Here is an 18,909-nt window from a genome sequence, read left to right as displayed (position 1 = left end):
CACACACACACATCCCGCTGCTTACCATGGAAGCATCCTTATCCTTCACCCTCTTCCTTGTGCTAATCCTCTTGCTCTATCTCCTTTTCTCCGCCAAGAAGAACAACACGAAGAAGAATTTACCGCCAAGCCCTCCTTCCCTCCCCTTCATAGGCCACCTGCATCTCTGCAGGAAGCCCCTGCACCGCTGCCTTGCCCGCCTCTCCGCCCTGCACGGCCCTGTCCTGCTCCTCCGCTTCGGCACCCGTCCCGTCCTCGTCGTCGCCTCCCCAGCCGCCGCCGACGAGTGCTTCACGACCCACGACATCACCTTCGCCAACCGCCCCATCCTCCCCTCTAGGAAATACCTTTTGTACAAAAACAACACCACCCTCGACTTCGCCAACTATGGCCCCTACTGGCGTAACTTCCGCCGCGTCGCCACCGTCGAGGTCCTCTCCTCCCACCGCCTCCGGTCCTCGTCCGACGCTCGCGCCCACGAGGTGCGCTCCATGGCCCGGGAACTGCTTCGGGCGTGCGACGCCGCAGCCGATGGGTTGGCCAAGGGGAGCTCAAGACGAGGTTGTTCCAGCTTGCGATGAACGTCCTGATGCGGACGATCGCGGGGAAGAGGTACTCCGGGGAGGAGGGAGTGGTGTCGGAAGAGTTGAAGAGGTTTATGGTCACGGTGGAGGAAATATTCGCGTTGAGCGGCGCGTCCAACGTCGTTGACTTCATTCCGCTGCTGAGGTGGGTCGATTACGGTGGAGTCAGGCGAAAGTTTATGAGACTGCACAGGGTGAGGGACGAGTTCCTGCAGCAACTAATCGATGAGCTGAGGACCGAGGGCGGCGAGGAGAGTCAAACCACTGAGGCTAAAGAGGAGAAGACGACGATAAGTGATCTCCTCTCGTTGCAGAAGACAGATCCTGAGAACTATTCGGATCAGATCATCAAATCACTTATTTCAGTGAGTTCTTCTAAATCTGAGCTTCTGCTTTGTCTATTTGATGATGGTGTGATGCTGATTCTTCCCGTTTCAATGTTCTCGGAAGATCTTATTATCAGCTGGAACGGATTCGACGGCCAGTACAATCGAATGGGCGTTGTCGCTTCTGCTCAACCATCCAAATGCAATGGACAAAACGCGAGCCGAGATTGACGCACGCGTTGGCAACGGGCGCTTGCTCGACGAGTCCGACCTGCCTAACCTTCCCTACCTCCACTGCGTCGTCGCCGAGACGCTCCGGATGTACCCCGCAGGCCCTCTCCTGGTGCCGCACGAGTCGTCCGACGAGTGCGTCGTCGGCGGCTTCCACGTCCCGCGGGGCACGATCCTGTTGGTGAACGCGTATGCGATGCACCGGGACCCCAAGACGTGGGACGAACCGGCGAGGTTCATGCCGGAGAGGTTCGAGGGTGGGAAGGGAGAAGGGAAGTGGATGGCGCCGTTCGGCATGGGGAGGAGGAAGTGCCCCGGGGAAGGGCTGGCGGCGAGAATGATGGGGCTGGCGCTGGGAACGTTGATCCAGTGCTTCGAGTGGGGCAGAGTCGGTGACAAGGAGGTGGACATGGCCGAAGGTTCGGGCCTCACACTGCCCAAAGCTGTGCCTCTAGAAGCGACGTGCCGTCCGCGGCAAACCTTGGCTCATCTCCTCTCGGAGATTTAGGTCAGCTCTGTGTCATCAAAGTCGCAGGATAAATACTAGCTTGGCACTTGATCCCAGGGTTGAATCACAGTTGCTAAAGAAGAGAAAGCAGCATGCATGAGACAAGACAACCCTCCGCCTGTAATGATAGAGCGCTCAATCGAACATGAGTTTCGAATGTAATGATACGCAAACATTAAAAAAAATCTGTCTAGCCATCAATAGAGCGCTCAATCAACAAAGTAATATTCAAAATAATTCATAAATAAATAATAAAACAAAAGAAATAAAGCTGATAACAATCCAGTGGCTTCAATAATCACACAGGTCCACCACACATCATCAACATCACCCCATGCCAAAACTATTATGAAAGACCATCATCTTCTGCAGTTTGACACAATAGCATTCATCTCCTGAATTATCTTTCGTGACAGCCGACATAAGAGTCTCCGAGAGGAGACAAAGAGGGGGGTAAAGAGAGAGAAGACAAGGCAGCAGCAAGGATATATCGTGGGCGTAGCAACGACAGAAGAGGATAGAAAAGGCAACTGGTTGTGGAAGGCAAGAGAATGTTAGATCCCTAAATAATTGAGTCAGTTACCAGGTGGCATTCGAGCCGACAGCCTAGGCAGAGGCTGGGCTGCTGCCCAGCACCCTCAATTGAGACGCTCACTTGTCCCTCCGCCTAGGAGGTCCAATGCAGAATTGAAAGTGCCTCGCCTGAGACCCTTTAAGATGCTCAGGCTTCACCTCACTTCAGGACCCAAGTAAGCTCCTCATCGCCCCCTTGACAACACTGGTGAGGAAAGATCTAGTCATATTAGAGTAAGATTATTGAATTTAGAAGCATATACATCTAATTCAGAATATCTCAACATTCACTTTGTATTAACAAAGTTGAAATAATTAGGTTCAAAACACATTTTTGCTCAACCTCGGGGATTATACTTTGGAATTCTCCATGATCTCATGAAATTCTGTGCTGAGTTGCAGCTACTAACTAGCAGTCGCCCAATATGATGAATGAGTTGTAAATTATGTTGAACAGTTAGGTGTCAGAAAACAGCCACTTTGAATTCAGATACGATCTCATGACCAAGACAATGAGCAGTTGTAAAATGAGTGGAAAATATTTAAGCTTGTGTAACTTACTTTAATCTTGGATTATAATACAGTTTTTCTGAGTATTACCTCAATGAAGTTCCACAAAAAGGCATGCAACTTGTGTTTGAGTAGTGAAAATACTTTATCACATAGACCGGTGCAAGATAAAGGAAAATTTCAACCCAGATTTTCCTAATTCCTCACTGAAAGCATGAATATCAATTGGCAAATTGTTATGCATATCATCACCATAAACCAACCTAGATAAATATACCTACCTACTGCTATTTATGATGTGTCTAAAAAGACCAATGTAAAAAGGAGCTGTTAGATAGAAAGCTTGAAAGGATCTCACCAACATGAAGACAGTGATGCCAATCTAATGGCAGCTAAAAATCTTCTCCTAAATTTCATTTGAAAGAAACATTAATAATATTTATGCAGTTTGTAATTAAATCAGATGTGGAAAATTAATAATCATCAGACTCCCACAAAAGATAAAATAATTGGTGAAATTTTTTTTGCTGGATGAACAAATCAGTAATCAAGACAAAGACCATAATAAAAAGAACTTTAATTGGATTTTTAAAACTAAAAATACATACCTGCCATTGTGGTACTTGGCACCTTGTTAAGCATCTTAACCTAAAGTGACCCTGCATTTGTTCTACAAAGATTCCTCTAGAACATGGAACAGTTTGCACAGAAAAAACAGGCAGCCTTTTAAGAGTCCCTGCACATGTGAAGCAAAAAAACCACATTATCATCATAACTAAGCAATTATTTCCTGATTCCTAGTCTATTAGTAATCCGAGAATTCTAAAGGCATGCTCAAACCTTCTGACGCTGCACAAAACAAAGCAGTAGGAAAAATTCTCAGCACATATGATGGGTCTTACTTCCCTCTACCATTTAGAAAAATAAGATGATAGCTGTAAAAATAATTGGAACATAGATTTTTTTTTTTATGGAATAAAAGCAGGCAAGAAAATCAAGATTTCTTCAGAAAATTTATATTTCTCTGATCTTTCAGGATACCTAAAAGCCACTATCAATGGATGACAAAAATATACTGGAGCTGAATCTGTCCAATATCAGATGCCCTTTCGCAATTGTTGCTAGCTTCATCGCGATAAGTAGTGGATCATAGATATCAGATTATGATAAAGTTGACAAGGAGATGAAGATTTGTCCTTCCAAAATGTAAACCAACCATGATATAAGTATCTCAAATTCTCAATAAGTGATTGATCTCTCTTTTTCGTAGTAATTCATGTCTTTGATGTACCCCCTGGCATAATTCTGCTGATAAATAAAGTAGCTTCTTTCTGAAGGTCCAAAGTGAATCCAACTACATGAGTTTCTGCCACCAGCGAGTAATGCTAAAAATATAAGGTACCACAAAATTCGTAATGCTCCACCTGCTCCTTTTTGCATGTTCAAGGTCTAATGTTCTATATGCCAGAGCCACAAAATATATAGCAGGATGTAGTCTCCTGCAGATGATATATTTCAAGAAGAATAAGACCATAATTTGTGATAAGGTTCTAGATAACCTTCATTTATCAAAAAAATATGGCATGCAAAAAGATTTCAGAGGGAATTCAACCAGAAGGCCTTAATTATATCTATAATTAAAAAAACTCTTTTGTGTGCAATAAACAAAAGAACTATTAGTCCTATTCATAATCAAAGGATCGTAATGGAATAACAAGTTTTTTCTTTTTCATCTGCTTGTGTCAGATGCATATGAATTAATATATATGCATTACGTTCATGTATGGCATACATTTGCAGATCACACATTCAAACACATGTACATATGCATTGAGAGAGAATGCAGCAAGGAGAATACGAGGAGCAAAGGGGAAGGGAGGAGTTTTTGTTGAGCAAGATATTTCAAACGATGGAAAATGACACAACCACTTGAAGACAAGCTATAGAGTTGAAAACACTAACATGATCTAAATTTCTTGTTGGCGATTGGTGATGTTGAAAACACTAACATCACCAATTGATGCCGATTGGTAACTACTACTGAATTTCGATAGTATCAAGCAATACATGACCAGTACACCTCATGTTTCTTGTGTACCAATTGAAATGGGCTGGTCAACCTCTTGGCTAGCTTTTGGACCAGTATGTACTGCCTGTTTCATACCGAATGGGCAATAAGTCAGTCCATGGGTAAAACAACAAGTATCATGGTAGGGCGTTTCATAATCCATGCCTTAGTTCCTAAATTATTCACATATATTTAATAGAAGGTGAGAATCTTACAATTAGAAGTTCCATTAAAGAATTTGTAAATGGAAGCAACAAGAGATAACATAAAGCCACATAATTTATGCTTTTCCTAAGAACTAACACAAACACAATAAGTTCCTCTAAATATTAAAATCAAGGCACTCAAAAACTTGAAGAGGCCTAAGTTAACAAAAAATATATATGGTGATACCCATTGAAAGATGTCTAACGTAATTGGAATTGGAAAATAAGGAAAGCTGATGTGTTACTATAAACTTTGGCAACAATGACTTTGCAAGAAATTAGGTGGTGGTTGCCCACAGTACACTTCACCCAATAGTTGAGAGTGTTGGCCGTTTCCAATTATTATACTGAAGTTTGATACTTTTTATATTATACTGAGGTCACATCGATAAGAATACATGTTACATTAAGTGTTAAACTAGGAAACAAACAACGAAGAATTGTCTGCTTCCATCAAATGTGTCAGCTTGAACACTACAGCCAGTAATCATTTCTCTTCCAATAGCAAAATTGCATGCCAAAATGTAATAAAGTGCATTTGATATGTGTAAGAAATGACATAAGATGAGTTCTTGATATGACAAAAGCAGCATGAAGCACACCTTTTGTATCATGTTGAACAAGATGAACAAAAAGATGATATTAAACACTTAAGTTGCTGCTCCACAATTTAGAACAAAAATGAGTAGATATAGATATAAGATAGAAGCATGTAATTGCAGCTCATAATCTTACTTTTCAGACTGTTCAATCATACCATCCCACTGTCTTTGAGATGGGACAGTCTTTCCTTTCTTGTCCCGCCCAAATGTTTCAATATACCAGCCACCAACGTCATGCAGACAGCAACGAGGTTCAAACAGCCAATATCTGCAATGCAAACATGTGTAAGATCTGAAACTAGGAGATCATGGACACAGGAGTACAAAAAATCTATATGATACAATCATTAAAAGTAATAATGCACTAGCATGGTGATAGAAAAAGTAATAATACACTTAGGATTGGTAACAAATGAAGACTACAAGATCTTTCCTTTATAAGACTCAATAAGATGAAAAAATATTACATAACTTTTTTCCTAACAGAGAAGAAACACATCTTTCCTTATTTAACCCAATCTAATTATTCAATAGATACTATAACTTTCTTTTAAATCCAATGTTATTCAATCAATACTACAGTACAAAGACTTAAATTTTGGTTCATACTAGTTTCAAACTTTCAATAACCTACCGATGCGATACCCATGTAATATGTTGTACTAAAAACCAAGGATTTAAAACTTAGACCGACACCAGTTTTTTTAACCTGCCAATCGGTATGGTACCTATTTATGGAAGACATGCCAATCTATGCCATTTGATATCATTAAATAAAATAATAAAAATGAATCTTCTTGTACTAGTATCAAGCTATATGTTTCAATATTGGTGCTTGATAAGACCAATTAAATATAGGTCCATACTGTCTGATACAATCCAGATTGGAACTTCTGCTACAGTCGAAATATGACGCAAATTAGAAAACAAATATGGGATGCTTGATTGTCCATGAAATGAACCCTAAGTGTTGAAATGAACTCACAATTTGAAATATTGCATGTTGCATTTGCAGGATGTATTGTAAATCAAAATTAGGTTTGAATACCCTTCTGCCCTCTCATGTGTTGGCTCTTGACAACCTGTCTCCCTCTCTTCCTCTACCTTAGCCCACAAAACACCCGCTTCTTTTCTTGGACCCTCCTAGAACAGTCATATTCCTACTTCAGTTGCAGCTTCAATTAATAATTATACATATAAGCTAAGAAAGATCTGCACCTACGACTGCTACTTGCAACATTTGTTTTTGCCTCCAACACAGTTACACAACCTGCAGGTAGTTCTAGTTATAAGATCCAAACACCCCTTAATGTTTTAAAGCCATAATATCTGCCCATTTTTGGAAAAGAATCACTACTTATTCCATCTGAAAAACAAGACTCAATATAACAGATAAAAACCAAAATCTATAATGTAATTACAACACACTGATGTGCTTGAATGATATCATCAAAGTAAGCTATTTCAATAGGATTCAAAAACCCAATAAAAGCAAGCCTGACCGGACCTAGACCAATTGCCAATTCATATCTAACTCAAACATGGCCCAAATGCATTCCAAAACATATACAAAACGGACCCAACCCCTAACAAAAATAACATGATCAATACAAAGCTGGGCTTAGTTAAAGTTGGCCCTAAAGAAACTTATAAAATAAAGGACAATAATACTCAGGATAAACAAATAATAGAAGCCTACACTTGATTTTTAAAAGACTTAAATAAATACTAATTTGACTTGAACTAGACTTTAACTCAAACTTCGACTGCATCAAAAAGGTATTTAAAGAAGACTGAATAAGGCACCAAAAAAATTACTTGGGAGCCAGAAAGGTTTTCATTTTAAGCAATACAGCCATTCACCAGGCAAGCTAACAACTAGAATGGAATAATTAAGGCAACTAAAAGTTCTTTATGCTGATAGTGAATAAAAAAATGGATAAATGTTTATTGTCAAGTAGTTCAGACTGCCCAGGTTTTTCAGAATAGAAGACATCCTCTAATGCAATGTCTGGTTAATGAGTGAGTAGAGGTCATCACAACATTTACAAATTCCTATATATTAGGAAAAAAGTAATAGTAAAGTTTGCATTTGGCATCACTAATATTTTTTTTTCTACAACTAAGAAATACATGAATAAACATAATTGGAAAATAATTCTGTTCCCTATTTTTGAAAAACAGTTGCAAGACTTCCAAATATATTGAGTAAATAAGCTTGCTCTATTAGGATATAGTAACAAAAATTATTTGAGTAAATATGCTTCCAAATAATTCTGTTCCCTAAGATTAAATATGCTTTGTTGGTTTCTTAAATGCCTGCTCTATTAGGATATAGTAACAAAAATTATTTAGAGTGGATATACATCAACCATACTGGAGGAGCAGCAAAATTGTTCAAATTTTTTTCTAACTGAACAATCTTTGATCAATAATTTATTTCATAAAATCAATTGATACATAGGAAGTTTTGAGGATACAAAACATTTTTTTATATTTCTTCTACAAGTTTTAAGAGATGATCACCAAATGAAATATCTGAAAATTAAAAACATAAAGAAAATAAAATACCATTTATGTTTCTTAGAAGTATTTTTAAGTTATTATTAACAGCTGCATTTTTTAATTCCCTAGTCCTCACCTCTCTCTTTTGTTCTCATGCACTCTCTTACCTGTCCCGTTCTCTCCCTCTCCTCTTCACTGTTGCTGCCTCATTTTCCATGTTGTGTTGCTGACATTGCTCCCCATGCACCTCCACATCATTGCCATCTCCTCCTTCCCGCAATCTAGGCCATTGTTTCCTCCTGCCAGTATGTCTCATCTCTTCCCCTTCTCATACCTCCTCTTCCTCTGCCAGTCTTCCTTTCCTCGTCCACCACTGTCAATCATCCTCTTCTCCTACAACTCCTTCCCCCTCTCTTTGGTCCGGTGGTACCCACACGTCGAGTATTGGTACTTTGGCCCATACAGTACCATACTGGTCCAGCCACCAACCAATATAAACACAAGACTGAGATTTTCAACTCTTGGAACTTTCATGAACCTAATGAGAAAGAGAAGCTAGCAATAAATACAGTAAATTTTACCAACAAGAAAGGTGTATTATATCTTAAAGATTATCTTCAGCTGTATGATATAATTGAGGTTATCCTTTTTGTGTTTATCTGAAACTTTCAAATAAGTATTCCAACAATCCTCTTTTAAAATTAGGAACAATTCAATAAAGTCATGACAGGTATGTTAATGGATATCCAGGCAGGAAATGTAGGGGCAGCAACAGACTCACTCATGAAGTTGCCTTTAGAGGAATATTCCACAGAATAAAGCTTTCTATCCATTATCCATCTTGACCAGCAGAGCACAGGTCAGCCAGTTAAATAACTATGCCAACAATACATACTACAGAACTATAAAGAAAGAAACTAAAATGAGATTAGCCATAAGAGTTGTTTCCCATAGGTTAAACAATGCATAAAGGCTATCAACAAAACCTTGATAAATCATGTGACACCCGGTATAAAGAAAACATTCCTAGTTTATGCTTCTGTTCAATCTGAACAATTTGAGCATGATAATTATATAACTTCAATATCCAGAAAACCAGCAGGCAGGCTATCAGCAAGACTGCAGTTTAGTTTACGTAGAACTTAGTAACCAATGTCCAAACAAGAAAAAACACCATTTTCGTGCTGCAGTCCAAGGGTTTCACCAAAAGGTCATCAAATGACTCCTTGAGAAAAAGCTATTCAACAAACAATTTTAATCCTAAAGCACGTACTATTAATTGTTAGGTTTTGTTTTTGCACATCTTTGTATCCTTTTACTACAGTGTTGTACAAACCAAGGTCTGCAATTTCGTACCGTACTCGAGTTTCGACGTTCGCTCGGCACGGTATGAAACTGTATACCGAGCTGACACGGACTTAGCTGGTTTTGCCTAAGTCGTGCGGCACCCTTGCGCGTCCGTCCGCAAAGGTCAGCCTCCCCGAAGCCTCCCATTGTCCCTTAGGACCAACAAAAGAGAGAACGGGTTAAAGAGAACGCCTCAAACGGGATCCACAAACAAACATGTCCGGAAAACACTTCATAGACAAAGCAAATTACAAACAGACTTTACAAGCTCTGAACAGTGGCACAACAAAGGGTAAAATGGTCCATTACAGACCGAAAAGCTCTCGCACGTGTCCACATGACACAACCTTTATTTACAAGCCTAAAGAGGCCACCAACCCAACTAAAATGGGACTTATAAGCCTTCGGCTGCCCCTTTACATTCTGTACAAGGCATGAACATGCCAAACGACACGGACAGATATAAGCATTACATCAAACACCTTGTTTAGAAGTTTGTCCGTGACATTCTCCCCCACTTATCCCTTCGACGTCCTCGTCGAAGCCTTTGTGAACACTGCAACTCTTCGCCTTTGCTAAGTCTTCAATCTTCTGCTCCAGCTGCAATGCGCCTCCTGGCTCCCAACTGCTCTCCGCTGCTGTTTTTGAGTAGTCGAACCTTTGATCCGCCATGCTGCTTCAACTCGCCAATGACTCTGACTCTGGTGTGGGGTTGGCTGAGTTGTGTTGATCCTCGTTGATTCCTGCGGATCCACCAAATGAAGGAAAAGACCATTCTTACTGCGCCAGTTTCTCAAAATTTCCACATGCTGCTTGAACTGGGTGGATGCTTGTTGGAGCTTTAACGAGCATCGCCTCGCAAACTTCTGAAGTTTTGGGTCTTTCCTCCACAAAATCTGCTCATTGACTCTTCTTTCAGTTAGTTGTCACATCCAAGTAGGTTCGCATCACTTCCGCTTTCGATTGGCATTTCGTTGGGAAATGAAGCGAACAATCTACTCTCAGTAGCACTGATCACCGTTGGTGAGGATTTGACAACTATTGTCTTCCATTATCTTCGAAGGGTCTTTGAACTTGTGCAGAGCTCCTCTGCTGGATAGATAAGAGAACTGGGGTACTCGGTTTCGCCCATTCTCTTAAGAGTTGAGAAGGCAAAGGTTACTTGACTTCGCCCGCCTCCTCGAGGTTGTACTTCATGCATCGAGCTGGTTACTGGCCTTCGCCTGCTCTTTGCTCACACTTCTGAAGCACTTGAAGTGTTTGCACTCCTTGCGTTGAGTTAGCTACTGTGATTCACCTTCTCAATGCCATTGAACTTCTGGAATGCAGGAAGTTTTCACCCCAACTTGGAGTAATTCTCTGATAGATGAGGTCGCCTCTGGGATTGTACCGTCTTCTCCATCAACCCTGCCGCCTACTCCACTGAGTAGCAAAGGTACAGCACCACGTACTGCCTGCTTCGTTCCTTGGTCGTGCACTCTTGCATGACCCGAAGTCCTTCACTTACGGCTATCTTGATGAGAAACTTGTTGACACCGGTCTTACGAAGTTTCTTGGCCTCTGCCCTTCAGCCTTGTCTCGGTACTTGGAGATTGCCTCTGCATGCTCCACCTCCTCGGCCCCTTTCACGACCAAGCGCTCTCCCTCCGTGAGAGCAAGGGATCAATGATTTTGACGGAAGTCCCGCCTCTGCGGTACCATGGCGCTGCCATGCCCATGGCCCTACTATCCGTCGTCTCGCATCTACATCCCTTTTCTTCACAATCAGTAGATATGCCTTCGTGACACTCCTCTGAGTCCACCTCCATTCTCACTGATTGCTTGATTTTGGGTAGCTAAGTCCCTCTGGACTTGTCGTCGCTTCCTCGCCCCTTTCGACCTCCTGCTTCAACACCTCTGTGTTCTCCAAGCAGTCTGTTTGGTCGATGGAAATACAGACTACAACTCCCATGCATGGCCTCTGCCATCACATTGTAGGGTTTGCACCGATTCTGTTCTCCTTAGCTTCCTTGGTAGCAACGTTCGCTTACTCGACCTTGTCCTCTGACTTGTCGGGCTCCCTTAAGCGAATATGAGCTCTGGAGCAGTCCAACTCTCCAGCTGCTTCGATCATACCTCTGCATGATCAAGTCCCTCTCATGGGACTCACTGGTACTTGCATTCGAACTTTTCCCTTGGTGGAACCCAGCCCCCATATGCTGATGACCAAGGTTTTCATCCGATGCAAAATTCGGTGCACGCCCGGAAGACCCGCCTCTGCGGTACCATGGCCTTCACTCCTTGAATCCATAGCCCTTCTTGCCGTCGTGTTGTTCACCAAAGCGGAGCTCCCAGTAGCTCCCGATCATACCTCCATATGATCTAGTCCCTCCCGGGACAGTGTCGTGTGTGTCGCATTGCCACGAACTGTTCCACCACGATCCGCTGCACCATGTCGCCTCCTGGTGACATCTCCATTGCATTCTGATCCTTGTGGAATAAACTCGAATTGTGAACCCTCCATGTGTGGCCTCTGCCAATACATCGCAGGGTCTCCTCGACCTTCGATTTTGTTCGCTCCTTTGGCAATCGACCTTCATCCACCCACTCTTGGGTCACACCTAGATGAAGCACCGCTCTAGGACAGTCCGTCGCCTAGTAGCTCCCGAAGTCCACCGACTTCGCTGTAATTTGTGCGCCATTGCCTGGATCCTGGGCCTCTGCCCCTACCAGCACAATCTCCGCTGCGCACTGCTTCCTTCATGGCAACTTGAATGGCAACACTGTGGCATATTCTTCAAGAGTACCCGCCTCTGCGTCCTCTTGCCCCGTGCTAAGGCCTTCTGAACCCAACTTCGCCTCCGCAAATTGAGTCGCCTTAGTTCCTCCATCAAATGCTCCTCCGAGATAAGGTGCATGTGCCTAGAAGCTCCCTTCGTCTTTGGCACCATGCAAGATGAGTCCGCTCCGTCAGAATGAAGGACCCATGGAACAACATGATCCTACTCTTGCCTCTGCAAGAGTTCATGTCTTTGACCTCTGTCTAAGGAAAGCACTGTGCTTCTGCTCCATGTTCCAACTTCTCTGCTGGCTCCCTTCATGCGGCTTGGGTACTTCACCAAGTTACACCCAAGTTGCTCCGCTCCTCGTTTTTGCATTGAGTCGATGGTGGCCCTCGTGCCCACCATTCCACGGGTCAGCCCTCCCTTGAGTCCGATCTCCACATCGACTCCAAGTGTGCCTTCATTTAAGTTGCTTTGGGTCGCTCCCCCACTTGATCTCGCAATGCATCCACCAATGCATTCTCTCAAGCGAGATCATGCGACGACTCCTCGCCGCTTGCTCAGTCCATCGAGCTTCGTGGAGTTGTTGTTTTGTTGAGGTACTCCTCCTCAACATGTGTAGTCCGTCGCACATGATTCTCCCTCTGGAGAGCCGGGACTTATCCCTCCTGGATAACTATCCCATTTGAGCAACATCTCTCTTCGTTTCGGAGACCACCATCCCCTTGGACTACTCCGATCTGCTGAATAAACTGTGCATTGTTCTGCCTCCTGCAAACGCACTTGCTAGATTGCACCTCCACGTCAATACAGCCACCACTGCACCCCTCAAGGCCTAGCAACATGCTGAACTCGTTGCACACTTCAGCTTCCTCCGGACGTATCCTTCGCATGCCGAAGAGAAAGTTTCAATGCTCCATAGCGCCGAGACTCGGTCGCCTTGGGATGGCCACGAACAATCCATCGTCCGCATACAAGCCCATGCATGAGTACCGAATTCTTCGAGTTAGCAATTCCCCTCACCTCTGTGAGCTTTGCACAACTCTTTCGGTCGCTGAGCAACTCATTCCACTTTGCATGGTCTCGTCCTTTGCCAAGCGCCTCGCTTGCCTTGAGCACCATCAAGTAAAGTTGTCAACGTTGAGCCGTAGCTCAAACTCAGCCATCCCAACCTTTGTGCGCTCCACATTCTTCCAAGCTTGCCTGTTCTCGTGGTGCCTCTTGCGCGAAGGGTTGACCATTCCTCTGAATGCCAATGTCAGATGCCCGCTCCTCTGAGCGACTCTTTTCCCTACATCTCCATGCCCGTTTTCCCTCAAACGGTCGCGCATGTGCTGACTGCCCTCAACGCAGCCCCGCTAGGTCCCCCACGTTTGCATGTCAAGTGTTTCTATGAGTGCTTGTCCCGCTCTGATACCATATGACACGGACTTAGCTGGTTTTGCCTAAGTCGTGCGGCACCCTTGCGCGTCCGTCCGCAAAGGTCAGCCTCCCCGAAGCCTCCCATTGTCCCTTAGGACCAACAAAAGAGAGAACGGGTTAAAGAGAACGCCTCAAACGGGATCCACAAGCAAACATGTCCGGAAAACACTTCATAGACAAAGCAAATTACAAACAGACTTTACAAGCTCTGAACAGTGGCACAACAAAGGGTAAAATGGTCCATTACAGACCGAAAAGCTCTCGCACGTGTCCACATGACACAACCTTTATTTACAAGCCTAAAGAGGCCACCAACCCAACTAAAATGGGACTTATAAGCCTTCGGCTGCCCCTTTACATTCTGTACAAGGCATGAACATGCCAAACGACACGGACAGATATAAGCATTACATCAAACACCTTGTTTAGAAGTTTGTCCGTGACAGAGCGGTATACCGTTCGATATACCGCTCGGTATATATACACATATATATATATATATAATCGGAAAAAGGCGACGTCGCGTTGCCTCGGTGATGTCGCCGAACGTCACCTTTTTCTAAAATATATATATATATATATATATAATTATTTTTCGTTCCGCCCGGTAACGAGCGGTCCGCGTACCGGTATGCCGTCGGACCGGTATGTACTGCCCGTACTGGGCGATATCATTCGGTATTGCCTACCTTGGTACAAACTATGTTTGAAAGTTCCTCAAAGTAATGAGACTGTTGTGTCATAATATTTGAAAACAATTGATGCACTTGGTACAATATCTCATGAATTTTGGGTAACAAGAGGACAAAATGAAAGGGATAAAACTTACTTGCTAGGTGGTAAGCGAGCTCTACTACATCGACACTCACAAGCTGAAGCTTCACCATGTACTTGGTACCAGTGCATGTGTTTAACCTAGCAGTGAAAATGCAACTTCAATGTATGGAAGTACAAAGTAAAACAATTGGATAAATGAAGACATAACATGAACAAGAACTAATTTGTTCCTGGAAACTATAGAAAATCCAGATTGTGAATTTAGCTCCTTTATCTTACCAGGTGAAACACAATTTATTCTACTGTGTGTTTGCGCTTTAATTTTATTTCTTATATGTATTTTCAAAGTCTATCTTCCTATATCACTTCAATAGGTGTGGAATAACAAAGTAATGAGAAGGCAGGCTTCACCTACAAAATCAAGAAAATGAATGATATCTGTTTAGCAGGATATAGTAGGAAGTTTAGGGTGAATGCAGAATAAATGCACAAAAACAATATTTTTCTGGAAAAAATGGCTGAACATCCGATTACAGACCCCCAAAAAAATGAAACAAAACGGAAACCAATTTTAAATCAAGCATAGTTAAATCCAAAAAAATGAAAATAGCCACTGTACAAATCAACAGAAGTACAGTAGTTATAATCTATAAAGCATAAACACTTAAAATGCTTGCAATATCCATGTCATGTCCATGTTAGACAGCAATGCTATGTGTCTTGTACTTCAAACATATCAGGGCCCACGTATCATCTAAATTTATTTATATTAATATATAGTATATAAGTTAGACACTAAAATCATCAACATAAGGCTTCACTTTTACTTAGCATTGTATATACATATACAGTGAACATATTGCACCAGACTGCCACTAATACATGTTTTGAGGGCGACAATGTAAGCAATCTTACCCCAACAAGTAGGGAAATTATTTTCAGAATTCGAACCCTAGTCACCCTGATTGTAGATGAGCAACCACACTGTTGTAACAAGAGTCAGCCTCATGTATGTGTGTGTATCTGAGTGTGTTCTAAATACTTTTATACAAGGTTCACAATTTCGTACCGTACCAAAGTATCGAGCTCAGCTCAGTACGATACGGTACGAGTATATCGAGTGGTACATTCTGGTGTACCGCTCGGTACATATATATAAGTGAAAAAAAAGGCGACGTGGGGAGAAGAAACCGAGGTTTCCTTCTCCCCATGCAAAAACGGGCGACGAGGCGACATCACCTCGTTTCTTCTGCCCGCGTGGGGAGAAGAAACATCGCCTCGACGATGCTCGATTTCTTCTCCCCACGATGTCGCCGAGGCTTCTTCTCCTCGCGCAGATGAGAAGTCGCCAACGACGTCGAGGCCTTGTAGCCTCAGACGAGGAGGAGGCGACATCTCATCTGCGGCGTCTAACGAGAGAGGGTGGCGACGGATTGGGATCGTCGAGGGAGAACAACATCGGATCTCCAGGTTCTCCCTTTTCTTCTCCCTCTTTTTCTCCTTTCTTTTCCCTCGGCTAATACTACCCGATAGCAGGCGGCGATGGTCAAAATCAACTATCACCGATCGATTTCGGGTGGTAACGAGGCAGAAACAACTCCAATCGATGATACTGCCCGGTAGCAGACAGTCTGCGTACTGGTCTGCTAGCGGATCGATATGTACCACCCAAAGAGAAATGACATGAGATCTGTAATTAATTCCAAATGTCACAAGCACTCTTTTTGAATAAAATATTCATTTATGTCCTTGCATTGCATAATTTGTCAACCACATGATGATTGGAGAAGCATTAAAGGTGTATTGAGATCCACTGCCATCTTTAAAGACATATATCGAAGAGTGCATATTGTATATGACATATGTATACTGCATAATTAGTATATATGATTAATAACTATTCTCGAATAAATATATAAAAACTATTTTCATGAATCATAATTGTTTTTGTTGCTTATTTTATAGTTTTTTATATTTAAATTTCATGCCTTTTTTAGAAAGATACTTCATAAGAGATAAGGGTATAAGTAATATTCTTAAATACAATCTTTATAAGTTATTTTTAACAGTTTGCTATCTTAATATTCTTTAAAATTTTATTTTTATTCATTATTCCAAACACATCTGATCCTATTGATCTGATTTGACTAATTTGCCAATCCTGGTCGTATTGTCCCTAGCCGATCTTGCATTGAATAATATTTATATTTATATGCTCATAAAATTTGACTTAAGCATATAGTCATCATATATTGGGCTTGTAGTCATATCCATCTTATACAAACATAAGTACAAAATTTTGTATCTAGATCAAGGTTGAATTAGTGAATTATAGAAAAAATGCATATGTTATTTTTCCACTATTTAATCTATATCCAATCTGTTTTCACCCAGTGGAATTTATAAAAAAAGGTAATATATGATAAATATCTACATACTAATTGCAATGTCCATGTCACGTTGTATCTTAGATCCATAAGGGTTGTCATGTAGACATGTCTCTATCCTATCATGTTTGCATCCATGTTTACAGAATATAAATTAAGGAAGATGATGCTACATTAAGAAAGTCAAGGTAAATCAGATTTGTATAAGATACTAATAAAAAAGTGAAGGCCATAAATTAATCCAATAAGAAATGAAAAACCTTGAAAAAAAGAGACCGAGAAGAATTAGCTAATACATGTAATAGGAAAACAAACATACAAACCAGCAATGTTCTATGCTTCATAATCACATGGGTTTTAACACCAGCTCTGTCATAAACAAAGCAAGATCCTTCTTCAGCACTTGTCCCTAGTCCTGTTATGGTTCCCAGTGGAGTTCTTGAACCAGGTGTAACTGAATTTTGGGCCCCATCTGTGGTAAGAAAAACATGTATATGGTCTTCCAAATCATCCATTGGCAAGCCAAGACATTTGCACCTAGGACTCCTGGTTGCCATTGCAACTACTCTCCCAAGAATACGGAGTTCAAGATCTTTGTAAGAATCTGATTCAAAATTAGTGTCTTGTCCCATTTCCTTCTCACAAACATCTACAATCCTTGGATGAACACAGTTCCCTTTAACCATAGGCTGCCAAACATTTTCAGGAACTCCATGAACGTTGAAATCAAAAGTAGTTAACTTTTCATGGCACATATGAGATAGCTCAGGAGTCCTGTCCACCATATTAACAATCCCAAACAGATCACGTCCTGAAACTAGGTGCAATACCTCTGAAGTTTCATATGCAGACCTCTCTTCAGCTTCAAAAGAGTCGGGAAGAACATCCATAGACTCAATGACTGGCCCATAATATGCCATGCGGATTGCTGAGTAAAGCTCATTCTCAAGTTTGTCAAAATAACCAGAGCCCATCGCAACTCTCCTCTCCATAACGATATCATTGACAGAAAGTCTATACCATTTTAGCCATTCAACTACATCACTTTGCTTTGACATGATTAGAGATGAGTTGTGAGTGTAGATAGTTGTACCAAGTCCACACTGCTTCCGCGATATTGCCCTCTGAGAAAGCAAATAGCTATCGTAATGGGCTCTTTTATTAGAATCAGAAAGAATCTGCAACAACATGTGAATGGATAGGAGTCACATCTTACAAATTCCAGCAAACAAGTTCAGAAACCTTCTTGCAAACAAGTATCAATTAGTTGTATAGTTGCGATCAAATTCTTTAGATTGTAAGGTTTAAGCGCATACGGATGATTAAATAGATTTTAGATATGATTGATGGCAACAAATCATTGTGTCAATCTGTCCTTCGTGTTCAGATGTATCATCAAAACTCAATTACGCGTCACTCTAGTGGACTTCGGGTAATGAATATATATATACACATAGGGATACCGTTAAGGGGCAATTCAACATCAAATCATCTCGAAGTGCTTGATATCCTCATTACTTTCTCCTTATTACTATAATACGAAAGATCATATGACCTAAAATTCCTTCATCTCATTAATGCTAGATTATCCGAACAAACAACGCCGAACTCATCGAATTAAATGACAACAAGATAGTAGAAGTGAAGATCAAGGACACGACAAAAGGGAATTACTTCATAAGCGGCGAGGATCTGGAGGAAGCGCTGGGATGCGGTGGCGTCGTCTGCCAAGGCCGACGAAACGACGTCAGGGTGGGTCTCCTTGGCAAGCTTGCGGAACGAGGCCTTGATCTCCGGGAAGGAGCTGGACTCCGAGACCCCAAGCACCTCGTACGCGCTTTTGCCACCGGAGAACTTGCCGGAGCCTCCCAGGTCAGCGGTGCACTGGAGCCTCATTTGGCCGACGCAGCCGCCGCCCGTGATGGAGGCAATCGCTTCAGGATGGATAGGGCGAAGCCGGCGAAGATATCTCGCTCGGAACGCCATGGATCCCCAAGAGGAACTCTTGAGGTAAAGAAAGAGAAGAGGTGTGTGAGAGATGGATTTTGTCTTTTGTCTTTTGTACGTTGTTATTTCAAGGCAGCAATTGAACAGCTGGTGG

General features: G+C 42.1%; 1 protein-coding gene and 1 pseudogene across 12 annotated transcripts; one reads left to right on the top strand and one right to left on the bottom strand.

The window, feature by feature from the left end:
• On the top strand, positions 1 to 1,705 carry LOC135677098 (cytochrome P450 81Q32-like; annotated as a pseudogene).
• A 262-nt stretch (positions 1,706 to 1,967) lies between these two features.
• Positions 1,968 to 18,867, bottom strand: LOC135581321 (uncharacterized). 12 transcript variants are annotated; one of them, XM_065189011.1, is made up of 7 exons: positions 18,483 to 18,867; positions 17,132 to 17,986; positions 14,474 to 14,559; positions 8,895 to 8,953; positions 5,742 to 5,876; positions 3,341 to 3,468; positions 1,968 to 2,427 (listed from the first exon to the last, which is right to left on the bottom strand). In XM_065189011.1, exons 1-5 carry the CDS (start codon positions 18,792 to 18,794, stop codon positions 5,758 to 5,760), a joined length of 1,431 nt encoding a protein of 476 aa, XP_065045083.1. In that variant the 5' UTR covers positions 18,795 to 18,867; the 3' UTR covers positions 1,968 to 2,427; positions 3,341 to 3,468; positions 5,742 to 5,757. The 12 variants fall into 12 exon arrangements, with proteins under 12 accessions (XP_065045083.1, XP_065045081.1, XP_065045082.1 ...); XM_065189009.1 differs by lacking the exon at positions 8,895 to 8,953 and adding an exon at positions 3,774 to 4,231 and having other exon boundaries at positions 18,483 to 18,866; XM_065189010.1 differs by lacking the exon at positions 8,895 to 8,953 and adding an exon at positions 3,774 to 4,231 and having other exon boundaries at positions 17,132 to 17,932; positions 18,483 to 18,866.
• Between the last annotated feature and the right edge of the window lie 42 nt (positions 18,868 to 18,909).

The sequence above is a fragment of the Musa acuminata genome, chromosome BXJ1-6 (genome assembly GCF_036884655.1).
Source record: "Musa acuminata AAA Group cultivar baxijiao chromosome BXJ1-6, Cavendish_Baxijiao_AAA, whole genome shotgun sequence".
NCBI lineage: Eukaryota > Viridiplantae > Streptophyta > Magnoliopsida > Zingiberales > Musaceae > Musa > Musa acuminata.
The sequence above is the reverse complement of the archived record's forward strand: the minus strand, read 5'-3'. Positions and strand labels throughout refer to the sequence as shown.